At 35.6% G+C, this 23,454-nt stretch overlaps 3 protein-coding genes across 3 annotated transcripts; all 3 read right to left on the reverse strand.

Annotated features, from left to right (window-relative positions):
- Nucleotides 1-6,527: 6,527 nt before the first annotated feature.
- Nucleotides 6,528-9,722, reverse strand: LOC145116486 (Pentatricopeptide repeat (PPR) superfamily protein). Its single transcript, XM_079052826.1, has 2 exons — nt 8,867-9,722; nt 6,528-8,479 (listed from the first exon to the last, which is right to left on the reverse strand). The coding sequence occupies exons 1-2, from the start codon at nt 8,980-8,982 to the stop codon at nt 6,613-6,615; spliced, it is 1,983 nt and encodes a 660-aa protein (XP_078908952.1). The 5' UTR covers nt 8,983-9,722; the 3' UTR covers nt 6,528-6,612.
- Nucleotides 9,723-9,865: 143 nt separating this feature from the next.
- Nucleotides 9,866-13,911, reverse strand: LOC145116487 (Molecular chaperone Hsp40/DnaJ family protein). Its single transcript, XM_079052827.1, has 11 exons — nt 13,401-13,911; nt 12,359-12,427; nt 11,888-11,983; nt 11,687-11,808; nt 11,390-11,585; nt 11,120-11,295; nt 10,901-11,030; nt 10,635-10,795; nt 10,471-10,556; nt 10,282-10,378; nt 9,866-10,207 (listed from the first exon to the last, which is right to left on the reverse strand). Exons 1-11 carry the CDS (start codon nt 13,710-13,712, stop codon nt 10,162-10,164), a joined length of 1,491 nt encoding a protein of 496 aa, XP_078908953.1. The 5' UTR covers nt 13,713-13,911; the 3' UTR covers nt 9,866-10,161.
- A 4,342-nt stretch (nt 13,912-18,253) lies between these two features.
- LOC145116634 (uncharacterized) lies at nt 18,254-20,637 on the reverse strand. The gene is made up of 5 exons (XM_079052954.1): nt 20,204-20,637; nt 19,239-19,371; nt 18,862-19,094; nt 18,603-18,776; nt 18,254-18,523 (listed from the first exon to the last, which is right to left on the reverse strand). Exons 1-5 carry the CDS (start codon nt 20,402-20,404, stop codon nt 18,437-18,439), a joined length of 828 nt encoding a protein of 275 aa, XP_078909080.1. The 5' UTR covers nt 20,405-20,637; the 3' UTR covers nt 18,254-18,436.
- Nucleotides 20,638-23,454: the final 2,817 nt, after the last annotated feature.

Raw genomic sequence — 23,454 nt, forward strand, 5'->3', positions numbered from 1 at the left:
AATATTGTTTTAAGGGACGAAGAGTTGTCCAATCGTCGTCTTATCAAGTGAGTGTATACTCACTTTCATCTTACACATAGATATGAAGTATTTTATAAAATACGTGCTATGTATATATATATATATATATATATATATATATATATATATATATATATATATATATATATATATATGTTTGTTTATTAAGATAGATCAGACATACCCGATCCGGGAATATGGATTAGGTAAGGAGGTAAATTTTAGATCCGGGAGTACGGATTATGTATTTTTGAACTATGTGTTCATCCGATAAGGTATCATGTGCATAGTCCCTTTCATGGACATGATTTTAATACAAGTATTGATTAAAGTATTAAATATATATGTATGTGAAATATTTGTTATTGCCCGAAATACGTGTTAGATATATATTTGATGATATACAACGTGCGAATCAGTTATGGTTCAATATGTGTTAAGATGTGTATATATGATATTATTACTTAAAACTCTGTGTTAAGTGTACACTAGTTAGCGTTGCCTAAACGGATATAGTATCGAAAATTGATTATAAGCATTGTAGGTTTGCCTAGTGATGGGTTAAGACTTAAAAAGGGATGTTTAGTTCAATTAAGTTTGGACATTGGGTAGCCTCTTATTAAGAGTACGTGTGTGGTGAGATCGATGATCGGTGGAGTACGTCCTACATACAGAAGTACATTTTATGTACGAAGTCCTTTTCAAAGCCCTGTGTCTTAGGTGCTGCTTGTGCCGGGTTTTTATTATGTTCTCGGGTACGAGTCCTACGCATACCAGAGTACTATAATGTGCGAGAAGTACTATCATGTACAAAGTCTTTTTTTACACTATTGTGTGTCAGGTTACGGGAGCGTACGGGAGTACTTTATTAGTATTTCCCCATAATTTTTTTTATTTGAAAGAGCTTTGGAGTCATTGTTTCTTTTATGAAGTGATCGGACGAGCTTCATATGTCAGCGTTTCCTTTCACGAAGTAATTGAGGGAACTTCGTAGACTGCCTAATAAAGTGTGTCCGTAATAGACCACTACCAGGTATGTTTGATGTTGTATTCCCGGATAGGGTGAGTCTGGGGGTAAAATATCTCATGATATTCAGACCACTGCTAGGCAAAGTTCGATGCTGGATAGGGTGAGTCTGGGGGTAAAATACCTCACGATATTCGGACCACGGCTAGGCATTGTTATCTAGATAACTACCCCTGACTTAATTGTCTTGTGGTTCTTCCTTTTACGAACGAAGGTTTGTGGTGAAACTTATTCCATTCCCCTCATTTGATGTCTTTATTGATCCTCGTTTGCTGCCATGGAATTTCCGAAGCAGCTTCGTCAGTTTGTTGTTCGTATCGATTCCTTAGGCTAGATCTCGTAAGATCATTGTATAGGGTCAATATGTGGGGATCGACGGGATGGGATAGATTGTTTTAGAAATATGATATATATGTGTTAATAATAATAGTTGTTTTGCAGGATTGAGATATACATTATTATCACATTGTTTGAACTAGGTGTTCATTAAGTATTTTCAAACGGAGTATTTACCAAGTATTTTTGATTTAAGCGTTCACCAGTTGTAATTTAAGAACCCTGGCAGCTATGGACTTAGTGCCTTATATATGTACGTTGGTAGCTATGGATTTAGTACCATATAGATGAACATTGGTAGCTATGGACTTAGTACCTTGGCAGCTATGGATTTAGTGCTTGTTGTATAAACCTCAGGCAGCGATGGACTTCGTGCCTATTCCTTAGGTCAATCCTTAGGAATGAATGATAGATGATTCTTAGGGTAGATCCTTAAGATTAAAGAAGATAATAGGGATGGGTAATTGGGTTGATTGTTTGATGATTAAATATAATAATTATATTATTATGGGTTGAAAACCCTATATGCTCACCAGGCTCCCAAGCCTGACCCACTCAGTTTTTCTATATTACAGGTAGTGGAACAAGAGCATAGTTGGACGATGACGAGGGATTTTGGATTATAGGCCAGTACATATAAATAAATGTTGTAAGGCCTTTATGGTATTGTTTATGCTTTTGGTCTGTATCGGAACATGACATCCCGAGGTTTTATAATATAATGAAAATTCATTTATTTAAGAAATGCTTTGATAAACTTTTATCATATTTTGTTTTGGGAACAAATTCCGCAACTCTTTTAAACAAAGGATTACTCTGATTTTATTTTAAAAGCATAAACGAAATCGGTCTTTTCTGGCCGTGAAATTGGGGATGTCACAGTATCACCTTACCGTACTTTCCCCTTGGGTTACCCTCGAGGAACTGTTTAGCGGTCTGGTTGTCTCGCACTCCTGGACGATGGTCGCGGTGGATGAAGACCCCGTTCACTTCTCTCTGGAAGTTGTTTATAGAAGTGCACTTTTCAAGTTCATTAATCAGGCCGTGAAGTGAAGGTCACAGGGGCTATGAGACCCGGCGTAGTAATTTGGAATCCCTAGTAGTAAGCAGAAAATGAAAAGCTTATTCATAAGCTCAAGATAGCCAAGATGGAGTAGGGCTAGTCTAAGACAAGACAGACCGATTGAATTGAATTAGCAAGTCTCCAGACTGATTTACTGGAGCAGGAGAAGTTACATCACTGAATCAAGATGCCACTAACTTTATTCCTTACGCTTTTTCCGATGTTCGGGTCGGCTTTCTTTGTCGGACGTTTTATAGGAACGGACAGCTGCCCCATAATTTCCACCGTCATCGCTTTATTATTACTTTTGGTCACTTTAATACTGGTTTATATAATTTGAGTTTCCAAAGGGAAGAAGAGTTCTTTTCTTTTCTTCGTCATTCTCATTCTAATTTACGTATTCTGTACTTTTGCTAGATATTTGTGTTTTTCTCTGCTGGCAGGAATGACAAGCGCTTGCATTTGGCAAGTATCTTCCGAAAGTGGAAATGAAAGTAGTCAGAAAGTAGAAAGACTCTAAACAAAAGGTACTGGACAAGCTCTTAGGGAATAATCTCTTTCTTATTTATTTCTAGACTCAATCTCTATCCGGTTGGAGTTGGATTGAATCGACTTCGTCTTCTTCCTAACAATGAACCCCGTTCAAGCTGTGATAAGAGGACGTTTCCGTACCCCTTACCTTACTCAAGAATGAAAGTCATGCTGATCAGTAGTAGTGTCTAAGAGGAAGGGTTGGAGCTTTGAGCTACCTATTTTTTGTGATCAAATTAGAAACTTAGCTTCTCACGTTGCCATAGATTCTCCGGAAGAAAGCAATCGGCTTTGCCCAAGTTGTAATGACAGAAAAATCCCTGTCGATGAAGAATGTTTCGAAAGCAGCCTCAAAGCGGTTAGCTTCGCTTTCCTTGAATTTAGAGAGGAATGGTTTCAGATGAACTACTCCCTTTACCAGTTGATGAATCATGCTTCGAACACCTAGACCAGCAGCCGTTTCGTAACGTCTGCGCTTAGATAGCGATGTGAACCCGCCTTCCTTACTTTAATCAATAGATAGGTTTGTACTACTACCAGTAAAAACAGAAAGTTTTGAAATGCTTTTCGTAAGGCAAGGAAGTCAGTGCAGGTAGGCGAGGGCAGTTCCGGTCTACGATTTATGGCAGTCTATTTTCTTTCACTTTTGTCGTTGTTGATTGATAGAGATGGCTTTTGTGCCGGTCAATCTGTATCCCATTCTTCAGGTATAGTTTTCTTTGATCACAGATCGACAATCCTTTCTCCCCCTTTCGTCATAAGGCGTGGTCTGACTCTGAACCATTCCTGTGTTTAGGTCCCTACTAAGCATAATTCGTAAACTATGCAATGGCTATTTGAAGACTTTTTAAAAAGTTTCTCGCAAAGCAAAAAAAATTGAAAACGACCTTACGAGGTAATGCTGAGTTAAACTACTCGTGTTAGCATGGAAGTCAGCCCGCTGATTCCATTCTGCTACTAGGGTTCCAAACCTTCCCATTAGCTCTATAAAGACCTTTCCAACTCAAGAGATGCTAAAGCTATTGTTAGTGGTCTTTCTAAGTCGGAAAGAGGGCTCAGACTGGTCTGACTTCGGGGTTGGGAGAGATCGGAAATAAGCTGCCATAGGCTTGGATGGAGCTATTTATGGCGAAGAGGAATGAGATGAAATGGTTCCGCATGGTTGTTCCGCACTTTAGTCTAATTCAGTTCCGTTAGGGGTTCTTTCGTTAGTTCGATGCAGATTCGTAACCATTGGTTCCAGGGAAAGAGGGATCACTATCGGAGGTAGGCTCGCACTTAGATCTTCAATACCCGCTGTGCCCCAACCAAATTCAGGTGAATGAGCTGGTCGTTGCTTGGTTTTCCCCATCCTACGAGTCAAGCTTGGAGGGGATCTACCTATTGAAGATGCAGCTTCAGCGGATGGTGGTTCTTCCCCGCTAGAATGGGATTTGTCGGTGCTAAGTGGAATCCTTTGATTGAAGGTCAGGAAAGGAATACAATTGAGGTGTGGATTCAAGTAGTTAGTTCGCACTAGCTCGTACCACCTTGAATTGCAGTCGGTCTTGAAGGCTAGTAACTAGGATCAAGGACTAGGAAGGGAAGCTCTTCTTGTCCAACCGGTTGGGTTGCAGGACTGGTTGTTAGCGGAGAAGCCCAGGAAGAAAGATAACTTATTAGAGCATTGGAGGTCGACGAATTCGTCTATCAGGCAATCTATCCTTAGCCTAAAGGCCCGTTAAAGCTCTAAGGTGCAGTGTGACTGGAGCGGTTGTAGAGTTTTGAAATGGGATTAGAGACGACGCCTGAGTATGAGGAGATCGCACTGGAATATGGCTACTCTTTACGGCAAAGGGGGCATTGCCCATAATATAAGATAAGACTGCCCACCATCCAGGTAACCTCACCCGTGAACCACGAACCAGACTTACAGACAACCTAAGAAGAAAGGGAGTCTCACCCATAAGCATAAGAAGGAAAAACTAGAAGAATAAACAAGAGAGAACGCGCATACAAAGAGGATTCTTAACCGTTCGCGAAGAGAAGATAGTTGTTTTAGGCATTGGTTCAAATCCAATAGTAGGTAGAACTTATTAGATACCGCGGTCCATGGTATCTAATAAGTTTTTATACCCATTTTCTTTTAGTGATATTTTTTATCTTTTCTATTTCTTTTTCGTTGCATCAAAATCTGATTTTGTTTGATTGTATTTATTCGACAGAATCAAGTCAAACAAAACACCCAAAGGGTGTATAAGTTATAAATCGATGAGTCATTACTCTACCATTATTATAGGGGTATGGGGTTCGAGACAAAGAAAGATCAAGGCAGCATATCAGCTTTTCCTTTATACTTTACTTGGATAAGTTTTTATGCTATTAGCTATTCTGTTGATTCTTTTCCAAACAGGAACCAACGAAGCAGATTTGCCTCGGCACAACCTAACGATACATCCAATACCAATGATCTGTGCTTAGAATGTGTTGCTAGATCTCTACTCTAGAAAGCTATACCGGCAACAACAATGTGCTTAGAATGACCCGGGGCTTACCTTTAATTACTTCTTTCACGACGAGAGAACCCAGCCCGGGGGGGAGTGTCCGTAAGTGTTGGTGAACGGTATACGTAGAACACGTGAGTAAAGAGTTGTCCTTTGAGCTCTTAGCTCTTTTGGTACCGTCGGTATTGCTTCTTTCTTTCAAGTTTTCCTAGGCCTACATCAGTTAAATATAGATATAAAATATCAAAAAGTATATCCACATATTTACAACCTGTAAATAATTTGTATTTATCAGACAATTATTTTATTTGAAGGAGTGCAAACTAATTTGGTTAAAGATAAATCATATATTTTTATCATATTAATTTGATTGTTTTTAACTACTCTAAATTAATATAAACTGTTAGGTTACTTCATACTTATTCTATGATTTGTAATTATTAATTAATAAGTAGTTCAATAGATTTTATACTCATGTATATTTTTATATTGTTCTAAATTTTAAAAATGTTAAATTAAACAAATTAACTATCATGTTAACTAAACGTTGTTGGAAATTGAGATAAAGTTTATTTTGCTAGCAAAAAAACATTCAATTTTAAAGAGTGTATTTTCAACTTATTTATTCAAAATATGTTAGATTATCTTTTTTTTATTATTATTATTACAGCTTAAAAAGAAAAAATGAAAAAGTAACTGATACAATTATATATGCATTAAAACATTAAAATGAGTCAAGGATTTATAACATCTAAATAACTTATAATTATTAAATACATGATTTATTAAAACCACTATAACTTTTCAAATTTTATTTAGTAATGATTTTAATTGTTTCATTAACCTATATAAATTCAAAATAAAATAAATAAATAAATCTATATTTTAGTATACTTATAACATTTTAATAATAATAAGAAGTGGTTTTTCAAAAGTCTTTTTTAACTTATTAATAGTAATAAATGAGATTTTTATATATGAACTTACTGTAAAAAATTTAGGACAAATTTGATACCAATAATATAACAATTTTAAACGACATATATTTTTCAATATTTTAACAGCATTTAGTTTTGGTATGCTGTTAGAGCAGTTAGAAGTTTAAAGCTTAATGTAGGAGATGTGAGGCTTAATTTTAGTTACAACATTTGTTACTCCCACTCTCCGAAATCAAGAAACGTCTCATTACTCTGCGGTGTATACCCAAAAACTTTCAAGTTTTGTGTTATCCTCTCCAACATCGAGTATATCTCATCACATCGAAAATGAGATCTATCACATACTACAAATTCATGAATGTTTCCATAAACCTCTATACAACTACACCCCGGGGTTTTCGTGACCCTTTTATTCATCATTAGATTTCTTACTTCACGTAAATCTTCCCATCTATTACAAGCTCCATATATATTACACAACAATACATACCCTGCACCATTATCTGGCTCTAATTCAACAAGTTTTCTAGCAACTATTTCACCCAAATCCACATCTTTATAAATCCCACAAGCTCCAAGAAGTGCACGCCAAACTACCGAATTCGGTCTAATTGGCATTGCGTTTATAAACTCATAAGCTTCACTCAAAAGCCCAGATCTACCCAAAAGATCAACCATACACCCGTAATGCTCCACCTCTGGCTCAATTCCATGGTGAATTCTCATGTCATCAAACAACTTTCTCCCTTCATCTACCTTACCACTATGCATACAAGCACAAAGAACACCAAGGTAACAAATCCCATCTGGTTTTATCGATTCTTTTATCATCGCATTAAACATGTTTATCGCTTCATTTCCAAATCCATTCATACCATATCCAACAATCATATTAGTCCAAGTAAACTTGTCTCTCTTCACCAATTTCTTGAAAACATCCACTGCTTTACCAACTTCTGCACACTTAAAGTACATGTCTATAAGTGCATTACCCACGAAAACATCGTTTTTTATTTTAAGATTGTGGTTCTTGTCGATACAAACCTTCACCCACTCACCTAACTCAAGTGCACCCATGTTCGCACACGCTGTTAGAACACTAACCATGGTGAACTCATCGGGTTCGATTTTTTCATCTTGCATTTGCTTGAAAAGCATTAAACTTTCCTTGAACCTGTTTTGACTTACATACCCGTTAATCATTGTAGTCCATGAAACCGAATCTTTTACCGGGATCTGATCGAAAAAATCGCGAGCTAAATTGAATTTCCCGATGTTGAGAAACCCCGATAAAATCACTGTCCATGAAATCACATCTCTTGTTTTCATGTTTGTGAAAATTTCAATTGCAGTGTCCATTTTGTGACAGGTGGCGTACGCATCGAGTAATGCGTTATTTAATTTCACATTTGGATCGATTTTGTTGTTCTTGATGTATTGATGAATGTGTTTGGTTCCATTAATGTCTTTTAGTTTTGAGCAAGCTGATAGGATTGAAACGAGAGTGATGAGAGTGGGTTTGGCTTGTGTTTTCTCCATTTTGTTAAAAAGATTTATTGATTCGTGGAATAGTTTGATTCTGTTGTAGCTAGTGATCATGATATTCCAAGCTATGGGGTCGTTTTTTAAACTTGTGTCAAAAACCCGTCTAGTGTCATCCATGTTTCCATATAAAGAGTACATGTGTAGTAGCGATGTTTGGACAGCTGGATTAGAATCAAACCTGAATTTATATACATGACTATGTATTGCCTTTCCGATTTTTGAACTGATGGATCGTGTAAATCCCTTCAGCAGAAATGGAAATGTGTAATGATCAGGCTTCACGTTCGTTCTTAACATCTGTATATACATGGAGATGGCATGTTGGGTTTGGGTAGTGCGAGAGTATCCCTTGATCATGGTATTCCAAAGGAAAACTTTTGGTTGGGGAGTTTTGTCGAACACTTGGCGTGCGTAATTGATATCCCCCAAATGGTTAGTGCAACAAAAGATGATAATCATGGAACATACAAAAGGGTCTAGGCTTACACCTGTTACGATGGTTTGGAGGTGAATTTGTTTTAGTTGATCCATTGATCTGCAAATGGAAAAACGAGAAAGTAAAGGGTCTGCTTTTAGCATAGATACGTACATGGTTCCAAGATACCAAGTTATGGTGCTTTAAGTTTAAGTGCATATAATATACTAGTGTAAAAGACTATGAACAGATAATATGTTCCTACACTTGTAAGGATTATAAAAATTTTGGGTCATATTTTTATTTTATTTTATCGAGAACTAAAAGATATCACTCAAAATGATTATTATGTCGTATAAGACTAAAAAAAATCAATCATAAACAAATACTGTAAAAACATAAAATAAAATAAAATCACTATATTTGTTTTAAAAATAAATTTCAATTTTAATTTGTGTATTTTTGTTTTTCTTTAGTGTTGTGTGCCAATCAAATACATCCAATTACCCGATAACATAAAAGGTCGCGGCAAACGGATAAACTTCTCTCTCGACATGGCGGCAGCGGTGGCGGCAGCAATTCAATCTCCCCGGAAACAGTCGTCGGCGATATCGGTAGGGCATCAGCGAACGACTGGTGTGAAGAATGCAATACTACATATCAGGAGAAAGTCCTTCGCCTACGAGCATCGGGTCACGACGGCGTCGTCGCCTTATTCTGGTGGTAGGTGCTGTATTGTTGCTGCTTCCAATTCCCCAAATGAAGAAGCAAATTCAAATGCCGATGATCCTGATCTCTCGTTCACGTCTCAGGTCAGGATTTTATCAAAAATTAGTTTAATCTGTCTCCATCAAACCTGCTATTCAACAAACAGCTGGTACCTCGAGAATCTGGCTTCAGTTGCCTGAGTTTACGACAACTGCTTGATTTATCCTCTTTATGTACTATTTAGTTCATCCATTTACGATAAAGGATAATGGAACATGATTGGTGCTCAAAATCTCATATGATCGATCAACTTCTAGTGTTTGATCTTCTATCTGTTTCTGCTGGATATCTCTCTTCTCCATATGCTATTTCATTCATACATGACAGATGATAATAGTGTTTGAAATCTCATATAATCAACCAAGTTATACTGTTTAGGTTTTTTGTTGTTGGTTTGAGCTTTAAATGATATCTTTACTTCCACCAAGTCTCCTAATCTTGCTTTGTTAATGAGCAGGAAGATGTAAACTTCTTGTTGAAGCTCGGAGGTGGATCCTTGGCAGGTGCAGCTGCCATCAAGTACGGCAGCATCCTGGTGCCACAGATCACTCAGCCAAACATCACTCAAGCTCTCATTATGATATCTACTCCTGTTATAGTAGCTGTTTTGATTTTAATAATAGCAAGTCGTGTTGAACAACAATGAAACCTTATCTTATTCCAACCAACAATCATTTCATATTTTCATTGTAATATTAATATAATAGTGCAAGTAGTATCGAAATTTGAAATCAAATATATCAAAACCACCGGGGTACTACTACTGGTAAACTCACTATCGGCCGTTTGAACAAAATTCTTACAAGCAATATTATTTAATGTTTTAGATACATGAAATGAATCATCAAGTTTCCACCAATATTGAAATTTGATGAACTTTGAGATATGATTTCTAAAAAATTGAAGAATTGTTTCACGTAGTACATTTCGATTTCTTGAGCAAGCAGCATTTGATGAGGATATTCTTTTAATCTTTTGGACACTACGTTAGATGGAAGAGAGTATTAATTAATTAATTAATACATGCTCTGCTTCTAGAAGTTCTCCTTGAACCAATTCAAAGCTCCTTTTACGACAGACCTGCAACACAAACAAGTGTTGGTATGAATCTTACAGTATAACTAGAAAAAAAAAATTTTAAAATAAATAAATACCCGGCAAAGTTTGTTATCTTCTTCAAGGGGTCATCTTCATCAGCTGAGCTGTCGGTTTCCTCAGCCACAGGATCCGCTTGAGTTTCTGTGACTTTAGCTGAACCAGAAACAAAAAACAAAACCGATAATTTAAAAAAATAAATAAATAAAAACTTTTTAGGAGAAAGTTGAGATGAAACTAGAATTTACCAGGTTGTTGAGAGCGAGAACGGGGACGGGTGGAGGTGGGGTTTTTCAGAGAAGCAAGTTCTTCAAGAAGCTCACGTTCTTGTCCACTAGAGAGTAGAAAGTGATTCTTAGTTGTATAAAAATAAAAACGAAATTGATAAGATTTGAGGAGTTGAAGTTGATACCTGATACGTCTAGGTATACTAACTTTAATGGTGAACAAATGATCACCACGTATGGAAGGTCTGTTGAGTTTAGGAGCACCTTTCTTTGCCAAGACAAGAGTATCACCAGGTTGGGTTCCTGGAGGGATCTGAAGTTCAGTCATCCCCTCAACCGTCTTCACCTGTTAAAATACCAAATACCAATACCATGTCCTTTTTCGTCATTTTATATATCTCTATTACTTCCTTAAATAATCAATCAGAATCAGAATTCACCAAATTACTACCTTAGCAACAGTTCCAAGTATGGCATCAAGATACGAAATGGAGATGGATGACATTAGATTAATCCCATCTCTTTGGATCTCCGGGATTTCTTCAACACCAAGGTAAACATACAGATCTCCGGGAGGACCTCTGCTCAAATCAAAACAAAATACAGCTAAATGCTACTTTTACTTGTTATTTATAATATAATTATACCCCTCAAAAGTCAATATATATACCCTTTTGGACCAGCATCACCTTCTCCAGCAACTCTAAGGATACTACCCTTGCTGACTCCAGGTGGAATCTTGACTTTGATATCTTTCTTCACACGTATCCGCCCTTCACCCGAGCATTTCCGGCAATACTCCGATATCATTTCACCCTTCCCGTTGCAATTTGGACATACAGAAACCTACAAAATGGAAAACAACAATACAATTAAAAACTATAAACAAGCAATTAAGAATACTGAAATTTAAGAGAATAAAAAAATGGATTACAATTACCTGTGAGAACATACCAAAAGGTGTTTGTTCGGTCCTCATGACTTGACCTCTGCCGCCACACGTGGAGCATATCCTCATCTTTGATCCAACTTTTGCTCCGGTTCCAGTGCACACGTCACATGTTTCAAGATGAGAAAGCTCAAATTCCTTTTCGGTTCCAAATATGGCTGCTGAAAATTCTAACATCATGTCGTATCTGGAACAAAAAAAAAAAAAAAAAACATTCTTTTAAACTTATACAAGTCCAAGTGGCATTAGTATGATGATGACACGTGTCAACTTAACTGACTAACTCACCGTATATCTTCACCTTTAATAACAGTAGTGGCACGGCGTCCTCCAAATCCGGTTGTGTCACCACCAGCAAAACCACCCATACTAGTCCCAAAGAATGTCTCAAACAGATCAAATGGATTTGTCTATAACAAAAAATAAAATGTAAAGAACAATAACAAACAAAAATGGACACAAAGAATAGGAGTTAAGAGTAGTTAGTACAGCATAAGCGCCAGCTTGTCCTCCCCCAACTGTGCTTTTAAGTCCGTCTTCACCGTATCGGTCATACATGGCTCGTTTCTTGTCGTCTGATAGAACCTGACAGTGTCAATGTACTGCTTTTTATTGCAATTATAATAATATTATTTTATTTACATAATATTTACCAATAAGTTTCTGAAAGATTGCCAGCTATTACTCCCAAAATTATCTATTTTTCCTAATACAAGCATCAATGTAGTAGTTTTCAAAAGAAAGTCTTTAATTTAGGGTTTAAAAGAGGGGTAATAATAATATAGGAAAATTTGTTTTCCTTTAGATAAACAATTTTGTTGCAGCCAGTTATCTGACCCCCAAACAATCTCATAATTAAAATCAACAACTTAAAGCTTTCGCTAATTCACTGCCATAAAAAGGTGTAATATCATGGAAACCAGGTGTGTAAGGAACAGTTTTCTTCTCTCCTACACATACCTCATATGCAGCACTGATCTCTTTAAACTTTTCAGTAGCTCCTGGTTGTTTATTGACATCTGGATGATACTAAAAAAATAAAAGAATATATTATATCAGAAGTAAGTAAAGTAAAGGAAGTTTCCATGATCAATCATCAGGCAATTAGTAACAACTTGTCACTAGAAAATCGGACTCAACAGCTACATAATCATGAAATTCAGTTACATCAAAACAATGCAAATTATAAACGCAAGAAATCTTCTGGTTTTCGTATTGGAAAACTATTATCACAAACATACAATGATACGATATCGTTTTATAATGAGAATGCTTCAATAATCTTTTTATGTTTTTGGACCACAGCATCTGTGCTTTTGTTACGAATTACTATCAGCTTCTGTTAGTTAAGGAGAGACTATGGCTTAAGTACATAAGGGAGATTTTGGCTAAGGCTGAACTGAGGATGAAGATGCAGGCTGAATAACATCTAAGTGAAAGAACTTTTCAAGTTGGAGATTGGGTTTACTTAAAGTTACAACCTATAGACAATATCAGCAACTTCTTAGTTCTTACCTACTTCAAAATTGTATTAAAATACATCTAAATAATCAGAAAACTGGAATCATAATCACTCCCCCAAATACTTCAAACAGGTTATTGCAACTTTGGTTTCTGTAACCAAATTCTCACCTACTGCAATCAAAGCTAATTAATTGTCACTTTAGTTCAAAAGCACATCCAAACACCCTGCTATTCAACTCTTGGACAAAGAATTCACTCCCTCTTGTACTAAACTTTGCTTTCTGTAACCAAATTCGATATAGACTTACAATCTAAAACTAAAATCCAGTGGTTTTGCAGTACATAAAGTTCAATTTGTCTCTAAATGGAGATTTAAGAATTTTAGAATCACTCACTTGATTACAACGAAGAAGTACCTAACAAGATCTCTATAGCTTGATTTTCAATTTGCTCAAAGAGAGCACATGAAAACAATGCAAATATCATATCTATATACCAAGAAAGCAATAGCCCTAACAACAACAGGGAACCCTAATACCTGGCGAGCTAACTTTCGATAAGCGGCTTTAATGTCTTTACCCGTGGCAGACTTGGGAACTCCAAGCGTAGAGTAATAATCCGCCGCCGCGAATACGCAAAATCCTCCACCGCGCTTGCCGTACTTCTTCCTGTTGAATTGCGAAGGCGACGAGAAAGAGACGAAACTCCTGTTGTTGCTGCTACGGGTGAACGAGAGTGTTCCACCACCGAAGAAAGAGGAAGAGGATGACGCGGAGGGTGAAGGAGACGGTAAAGGGTCTCGAATGAAGTTGAGAGAGGATGAAGGGATTAGAGAGAAAGATGCCGCCATTGTTGAAGTTGTTGATTGTGTGGAACTTAGAGGAAGCACACTAAGTGTTCGATGATTTGCATTGCGTTCCTCATTTGTAAGTGGTAAAGTATGATGATTGTTGAAGATCAGGAGGCGTGTAAATCAGAATTTCGGTTAATTTGCAGAAAAATCGAAAAGGGTGGGTCGGAATTTACAATAGAAGATGTGGTTCAAGGAATAATCTCACGTTTCCACGGGTGTAAAATGTAAATGTTTATGAGCGTACTGTAGAAAAGTTTGGCAAACATAAATGTTAAAAGAAAAAAAAAAGCGTTAATCATTGCTGTGATTGGTTCAATAATTTGATGGTTTCGTTTTTTATGATTTGTTTTTTATTAGGACCTTGTTTTAAACTTTGCACACTACATCGGTAATGGTAAAACTATTTAAATTTTATTGTTAACCTACAATAAAATGACAATATTACTTTTACTAGACATGGCTTAAGTTCTGACTTGTGGATTTTGACTATAGAAAACCCAAAATTAATTGGGTTACTTAATTCTAGCAAGTCACATAGCCTTGTGCTTAAGTTCTCTAGTGACTTATAGATTTTGAGTCGATTTCAAGATATTCTTATTCTTGATTTCATCCTACATAAATCATCTAAACATAAATTCAAAAATCAGAATCCCGACACTCATCGTGATGAGTGTCGTCGAAAAATCCAAAGGATTTTGGGATACGTGTTTTGGATGTGAGATTTATAACGGTTTGATGGAGATGAAGCACAAATTTGATTGGTTTCTGAAAATGTTCAAAGAACAAGAAGGGGAAGAAGGAAGGGGGCAACAAAAGAAGGAGACAGTGGTGGTGGTGTTAACGCGTCTACGAGTAACGACGAACAAAGTCTGCAAGATGGAGGGGTGCCAAAGGGGAAGGGTTTGGGGATGGGAGTAACTGACGATATTGAAAGTTTGTAAGAATACATATTTAATGGTTAATACATATTATTTTCTTTTTGTTAAAACTTAAACCTAGTTTAAAAAAATTTAAAAAAATAATAAAAGGTTATAAGATTCTTTTTTATATGGGTTGGGACTCATGACTATAAATGAATATGGATCGGTTTGGGTTGGTTGTGAGGTAAAACCGAACCCAAACCACTAAGTTTGGTTTTTGTCTTATTTTACACATACATGCTATAGATTTTCTACATTTTTCATGTATAAAGGAATGAACTTCTAAAGAACTAACCCCCGATTCTCCTGACTTTCTAAAACTCAATACATATTGTGTTTTCGAATCTTGCTTTGTAGCTTTATAACCAAACAAATTTTTACAATTTTTTTTAAGATTTGCCATTGCACTCGTACTATTCTTTTTCGATTTTGCACACATCATCTATGGACAATATGGTAATGTTGGTCCATGCCCGTCACTTTTTCAAAATGGTTTCATACCCATGATCCCTTGAGACCACCACCTTTATTTTCTTCAAGTTCTTCATCAACATCAACAACAGGTGAATCCAAATTAGTCCACTTACTTCTACATTCATCTCCATCGTCCATCTACATAGAGAAAACTAGTTTCAACAAACTCATATGAAACAACCTTACATTAAAAAACTTAAATTATCTGATAGATATTGACATAAATCTTGAAACATAATTTTTTGCACTTGACATATGATAAGAAGGTAGTAGCAGGTAGCGAGGGGATGATTCCAATCGAGGACAAACGAATCTTAAACAAATTTTAGATTAAGCAAACATAGTAAGCATGTAGCAGATTTCAGTACAATACAAATCTCTGGAATCAAATATAAGCATGTAGCATGGAGATGATTCCAATTGATAATTACAAATATAAATAACCTCGACAGAATCAGATTAAGCAAAAATAACAAATTTCATCTTCACAAGTTAAACAAAGTTTAGTACAATACATATCATATTTCAGCTTTACTGTAAGTTGCAAACATAAATCAAACCATATTTTAGATTCAAGTGTTCAAGAGAGAATTCGAGAGGCTGAGAAGGTGAGAGCCAGGGGAGCACTGTTCTAACTAAGTTAGATGGTGCCGGGGTTAGGGCTTTTTATTTATTTTTATATTTACTTATTTAATAAAAAATACAACATTTAATAAAAGTATTACATAACTGATAATATGTATTTCATCGGTGTGGGTTGATTCATGATCGGTTTCTAAACCATTAGGGTGGTTCGATTTTAGTTGGTTGGTGGGTACTGTGAAAACCAAACCCAAATCAATTTTTTTTAAATCCAAACCCAAAACCGATGGTTTGGGTTCGATTGCGGTTTTATTGGTTTTCGATTTCGTTTTTGACCAGTTCTAGTCAGGACCAACTATCATTATCATAAGGATTATTTTCATCAACAAAAAAAGTTATGGACGAAACATACAAATCTAGGAAACCATAAAGACCATTTATGTAATTTTGTCTAAAAAAAGAAAGTGAGAATGAATCTATGACAAATCAATAGTAAATTAAACCCTACAATTTATTATGCAACATGAAATTCGAAAATCAAGACTTCATCAAATCATCAAGCAAAATAATAATCTATAGTTCTTAATACTGTACATCAAACTCATATTTGAAAAATACAATACAAATTTCAGAATCGTGACTCAAAGAAGAAAGCCTTTATCCCAACAATGTGTTGGTAATTTCCTATCTAGACTGTTTATACACTTTATTTGATCACGCTCTAACGTTAGAATATATTGCTTGAAGATAATAAACCCTTTTTTTTTTATGTATCGTACCTTGAGGATTCAAGCAAGCAAGATCTTCTAGACATTTTCAAATGCATTTGTAAATACTAAATATAATATGATAATACTTGAGACTTTTTCAACATTTTCTTTTAGAAAAGACCTTGGTTTTCTAATTTTTCAATAAACCAGCAACATGATTATGCAAAAAAAAAAAAAAAAAAAAAAAAAAAAAAAAAAACAATTATTATACTTATCAACAAAATTTAAACATAGAGAAGGCTTTCCAATAAAAAAAAAGGGTAAATTACACCAATCGTCCCTCGTGTATATGCCAGAAAGCGTGTTTAGTCCCTATTTTCAAAAATTAACTCGGACCGTCCCTCATTTGCTTAAAACTTGCACGCTTCGTCCCTGAAAGAAGATTTTGTTGCAAACTTAGTCCATACCAAATTTGAAATGTCCAAAATACCCTTGTGTTTTTATTTTAAATTAATTTAATGCTTTTATTATGATTTTCAATTTAAAAATAAATAATAAAAGGACCCTCCCCTTCATCCCCCCAACTCATCCACAACCGGAGAGATACAAACACACATACAAAATCGCCGATGAGAGGGAAAATGGAGACCTTCAACTCATCGTACAATCACCGACGACCATCCTCTGACAAAACTTCCCCACCCCTTTCATTATGTTACTGATCGAGAAAACCAGAAACACCAAACACACTAGTTGTAGATCGATGGTGGTGGTTTAGGATGGGTTTTCTGGGGGCGAGATAGGTGGTGGGTTACGAAAATTAGAGAAGAGAGCAGGAGAAGGATATCGATGATGGGTTAACGATGATCAGAAATAACGAGCTTCCCCTCCGACCCATAAAACCATCTTGTATCTTTGATAATATCTGTGAGCAAGCTCTAATGCGACCTCCGTTTTCCTAATTCTAGGTTTGCCATTGATGCACACAATGCTTCTTCCAAAGCTTTTGTATTTCCCGGTTTTCATTTTCTTGTATTTAGGTCTTTTAAATGAAGTTTTCCCGATTACAGGTTCCACCCATGCTTCTAATTTCAGTTCTTTTCACTTTCTGACTTCCAAATTTATAAACTTCCAATCGTTTTCACTTTCTTCATCTGCAATGCCTTTTGATGTGTCAGGTGTTCTAATGTGTGTGTTGGTTTCGTTTTCATTTGTGCATCCAAAAAAGTATTTTTGATCTCTGTTAACTCATTTCCACTTCCGACGAAGAATTGTTCTTAGGTTAAGCCAATTTCAGAAGATTGAGCTGATTTCATTTGGGTTTGATCTTGATGGGTTTTTGCATCAGTTTGATTTCATACGACTTGATGATCTTGTCTATTTGTGTTGGGGTTTTTGCCGGCTTTGGTGAAGGAAAGGTGAGAAAGAGGGAGACGAATTTAGGTAGAAGAAGCTGGGATTTAGGGAAGAGTGGGGATTAATTGTTTTTTTCTTTTAATTTAAAACTAATAAACAAATAAAAGAAAATGAAAAAATAAATTATTAAGGGCAAAATAGTCATTTCAAGTCAATAGGGACGAAGTGTGCAAATTTTAAGCAAACGAGGGATGGTCCGAGTTAATTTTTGAAAATAGGGACAAAACACGTTTTCTGGCATATGCATGAGGGACGATTGGTGTAATTTACCCTAAAAAAAAATCCATTAAAATATGAACTCGTCTCATTTTGGGATTCAAATCAAGGGTTTGTCATGTATTTAATCTAATCCAAAATAATTTATGAAAGAAAGCTTTTGTTAACTTTAAATTAAAACACAAAACAAAATGAAAAAGAAACAAAGTGACATTCTGAATATTAAACTGTGGTCTTACCCTTTAATTTAAATTAACCAACCACCAAACATCATTTTGTAGACATTTGCCTGATATTATCAGGTAAATGTACATCTTTTAGACAGACAGACAAACAAACAATATTTATAACCAAAATCTCTCTCTCACTCTCACTCTCTTAAAACAACTTAATTCTTTATTTATTAGAAGATATCAGGATGGAATCGTCCAGGAATCGAATTGCTTTCCTGAGCTTGCCTCAAATGCATTGTCAACGCATAGTTATTCACCTGCAACAACATCCATCAATTATATCAATCTACTAGACTACACTGATATTTAAGCAATAGAAAAGTGTAAGATTGAAACCTCAAGTGTCCTGATTTGCTGTTGATATTGGGATAACAACTGCTTCAACTGCTGCACTTCTTGGCTCCTCTCATCATACTCTTTCTGGCGTTCATGCTGAATGGCTACAGCACGTTTCAGTATTGCATTATCCCTCAAAAGAACTTCAATCTGCTCCTTGAACACCAAATTTTCCTGAAACATAAACACCACCCAAATAAGTTACTTGCAAACAGTAATTACAGAATTACCCTCTCATTTTCTTTGGGAAGGGGCTTGCCTTGTGAAGGGTATCTGCTGCTTCACCAGCAACACGTTCACTTATGGACTTCTCCAAAGTCTCAAGTACCCTCATAGCACGAACCCTAGCATCATCAATGCTTGTAGCACTTGTCATTTCTATCACAAACAATTCAACCCATTCTGCACCACTTTTAGGGATGTTGTCATTATTAGCTGATGAGTTGTTGTTGTTCTCCAAAGAAGCAACACCTTCACTTTCAGTAGAACAACCTGTGGTTTTAACTTTTAATTAACAAATGAATCTTGTTTATTAAATAAAACAAAAAAGAAAGTTCATAACAATAAAGACACATGATTTGAAAGTTTGAGCCTCCAAAACTCCAGTTGTTTGACAATGGAAATGAAAAGATTTACCTTTTTCAGTTATTGCATTTGATTGCCCGGGTAAACCTGAGATCCCATCCACGTATCCAAGACAGAGTTCATTGAGACTCTTGATGGCAGAATCTAAATCATTTCCACTCCTTTCTAGTGCTTTCTCCAGCAGCTGAAAAAATAGTTGATTCTTTTCAAATGAGATTCATACACCATAACATAGAATAAAATTAATGTGATTTGAAGTGTAAACAACACTAGACATGACAACTCACAGACAACACACACATAGACATTATAACCATCATCTATGCATCTCAAATACCACCATGAACAAATGATACTATAAATCTACAACTAGATTATATATAGAGCATTTTGTAAATGGGAAAATCTATCTATAACCAATCCAGGTTTTAGATTGAAAAAATCTACATCAAACTATTGTATTGTTTTTAAGCCCAAACCTAATTATCAGTAACCATGTGTATAAATATAAATGCACTTACAACTTACAGGACAGTGATTGAAGACCTTTACATTTGTATATAGACACAATCTGTGTGTCCAATATGTATGTGTGTGAGAACAGTTAACAAAAGAGAAATGTTTGTCAATTGTAGGTAAATAGCAAATTCTTATATAGGCATCAGTTGCAGAATCAGAACTGTAAAGTTATAGCAACAGATGATACACATGGCACATGCACCAAATGCTCGACATCGCAGATGCATTAGATAGTGTGTATACTTAAATCTTAAATCTAATTAATCACCAGACCACTCGCATCCACATACAACCACAATCTGATTTTGATTCTACGATAAATTTGCTTGATCCATATAACTTTACCATTTCAATCGATCTTTCTGTTAACTTATAACAAATCATTTTAATTGCATCAAGACATACAAATAGGCAAACAATTATATTCAGACCTGAGAAATTAGAAACGCTCAACTACGCAGATACACATGTGATTTAGAGAGATTAAACAAGCCAACCTTCTTATCCATACTAGGGAAAAACGATCGGAGCTTATCTACGAGTGATGGTGACGGCGGCGAGTTAGTGAACGGTGAAAAGCGAACCGGAGAAGTCGAAGTATAACAACGAAGTTTCTTGGAAGCGGGAGGAGATGCAGAATTCGGCGACGTTGGTAGGTCTTCAAAGAAAGATCTCTTCCCACACACAATCGCAGACATTGTTTGTCAAAATCAACTGAATTCAAACAAACACCGTTCTGCTGGTCCAGAAAACTAGAAATCGATTCGATCCGATAAGCGGCCTTTTCAGAAACGTCTGCTCATACGTACAAAACAAAAATTGAGCTAATTAGGGTTAGGGTTTTGGGTGTTTGTGACTTGTGAGGGAGGAGATGAGATGATGGAAATAATTTTTTGGTTTCTTTGTGGAGGGGGAAGGGGGTGGTATATGAGTACATGGGGAAAGCTTTTAAAATTGTACTTTTGACGAAATGACATGTTGGCTCCCTATATTTTGTGTTTTTTACTTTATTACAAAAAGTTTGAAATTATTAAAGCATTAAAGTGTGTATGGATTTTTTAATGGGAAAATTCATCAAATGACCATAAAAGGAGGTGTGGTTGAAGAAAATATTAAGAAAATGATTAAGAAAATATAACTTTCATAGAATGACCATGATTTCCGCAAAGAGGGTCTTTGCGGAACTCGTTCAGTTCTGAGGAATTGGACACGTGGGGAAAAGGACAAAAAAATCATGTCTGATGGCATGGTTCCGCAGAGCAAGTCTGCGGAAATGTTGAATGCTCTGCGAAAATGGTGAATGCTCTACGAAATGGTAGCTGAAAGCACTAAATAACGTCCGACATTTCCACAGAGGGCAATGAGGATCCGTAGAGCAGCCCTTTGCGGATCTGTTCTTCAAACACATGCCTCTGATGAACTGTTCTTTGCATAACCATGGCCTAAAAACGATTTCAGTAAGTGTTTTCTTGTTAATTTATCGAGGTTTCACCATTCGCACATACCAATGATTCAACATAACAAATTAAACTATAAAACTACGTTTCTAAGACAATTTATTTGCAGCCCACCCTCTTTGAATCCGCAGCACCCTTTCAATTTTGTTAATTTTTTGTGTTTTTACGAATATACCCCTGACACATCACTTCCTCAGAGTTTTTCTAATTCCTCAGAGTTGAACGGGTTCCACAGAGACTTTGAGGAAATCGTGGTCATTTAATGAAAGTTGCATTTTTTGGTCATTTTCTTCGACCACACCTCCTTTTGTGGTCATTTGATGAATTTTCCCTTTCTTAATTTTTATCTCGGTGTTTGAATATGAATTTCTTAATATTTTCCATTTAAGTGTGCTTTGAACTTATAGGCTAATTAGTTTTATATTTTATTTTCAAAGTATACAGAAAACTCTAGCTTTTGTTTGGTTTTGGATCTTGTGGATATAGTTTTCAGGTTTGGTTTACCTTCATTATAGTTTGGTTAGAACATGATAAAATAACCCTACCAACTTGAATGAGATGTACAGTTATTTTTTTCTACTGTAAACAACCATCGATTTATAATAACATTACATGTATAAAAAGGAATTATGGGGATGCTTCAAATTTGATCCAACCATAACATAATAAAATCTTAATAACTAAGGGTGCAATCCCCGATTAGGCTAAGTCGAACAGATCTAGAGATGAACAAGATAATCATATATAGAAAGATTAAACAATCACATGTACAACTCGATATGGGCGAATCAATTACCAAGAATAGTGAATGAATTATGGCATATGGGCCAAGACCATGTTTTAGGTACAAACACTCTCATTCTTTTCTTGTCATCATATGTCGTCATTAATCATATTCATAAAAGCATGACACATGCAATATGACATGTAACATCACAAAATTTATTACGTAATGAGATGTTATTATTGTTTGGGAAATTAGGTAGAAGTTAAATACAAATTCAAACACTTTGAATCATAGACAAAAAATAGAAACATTTGGTGCTTTGGGCACTTTTATCATGAAAATCCAAGAGGCAAACATGCAAAGTTTATGAGAGTAGAGATTGAAGATTTGTGAATAAGACATTATTACATAGGAATGAACGTTTGGATCGAATAACCGAACTAGAACCGGAACCAAATTAGGACTGAATAAGCTATTCCGTTCGGTTCCCGACTTTGTACGTTGGACTTATTCGGTTATCAGGTATTTTGTTCCGGTTCTACCTTTTTGGGTTTAATCAGTTCTAAAAATCAGAACCGGCGATTGAAGAAGCACTTTTTGGTACTTCGATCGAAAAAACATGCACACACACATTCGTGTGTGCCATCTGCAATCGAACAACACAAAAAAAAAAAAAACCTTCCGTGAGTCGTCCCTCCATTGACAACATATGTAGCCTCAAATGCTCATCCCTTCTCGATCCTCCATTATCGTTTCCATACATCGCTCCCTCCATTTAGTGATTTTCTGACAAGTCTTCACCACCATGGAATCATTCAAGTAACATGATTCCCACTTTGCCAAGTCATGGATAATTGAGCTCTAAGTCAAGAAACTCAAGTAAACATCATTATGTTAATCTACTATTATTTTTTAATGTGTAATTGTGTTGTTTTACTATTTGAATATGTTATGTTGACATATAAAAATACTTTGTTATTCTATTATATTAAATATTGGAAATGGTGTCAAAGGTCATTAACTAGCTGGCAATATTTTTAAAAAATAACGAGATCCTTTTGGGTTGGCCTCATAACACAAATAGCTAAAAGGAAATGGAAAAAATAAGTTGTTAATTTATTAAGTAATTACTAGATTAATTTGGTAATTAATTAAAAGGTTTTAATTAATTAAAGAGCTTGAATATTAATTAATCTAAGAGATTAATATGAATATTCCAGAAGCTCCTGGAAGAGTTATATGAGATGATTTCAATATCCATTGGATAATGATAAGGCAAGTTTGAATAAGATAATGATTAACCTTAAGAGTTTGAATCCTTTTAGGATTCTAACAACTGTCTATAAATAGACTGCTATAGATCAACCTTAAAAGCTGATTTTTTTCCTATAAAACTTTTCCAGCTCTCCTCTCTTCTCTCCATAACCGAAATTCTAACCCCTCTTATAGGGTTAGTTGAATTTCATATAAACCCTAGCTTAGGGTTTCATTCTTTTGCCTTTTGGTGTCGTGGGTCTGACTACATTAGATGAGTTCTATTTTGGGCTCGTCACCCATTGCAAGA

The sequence above is a fragment of the Lactuca virosa genome, chromosome 5 (assembly GCF_052849685.1).
Source record: "Lactuca virosa cultivar CGN04683 chromosome 5, Lactuca_virosa_CGN04683_v6, whole genome shotgun sequence".
Classification (NCBI taxonomy): domain Eukaryota; kingdom Viridiplantae; phylum Streptophyta; class Magnoliopsida; order Asterales; family Asteraceae; genus Lactuca; species Lactuca virosa.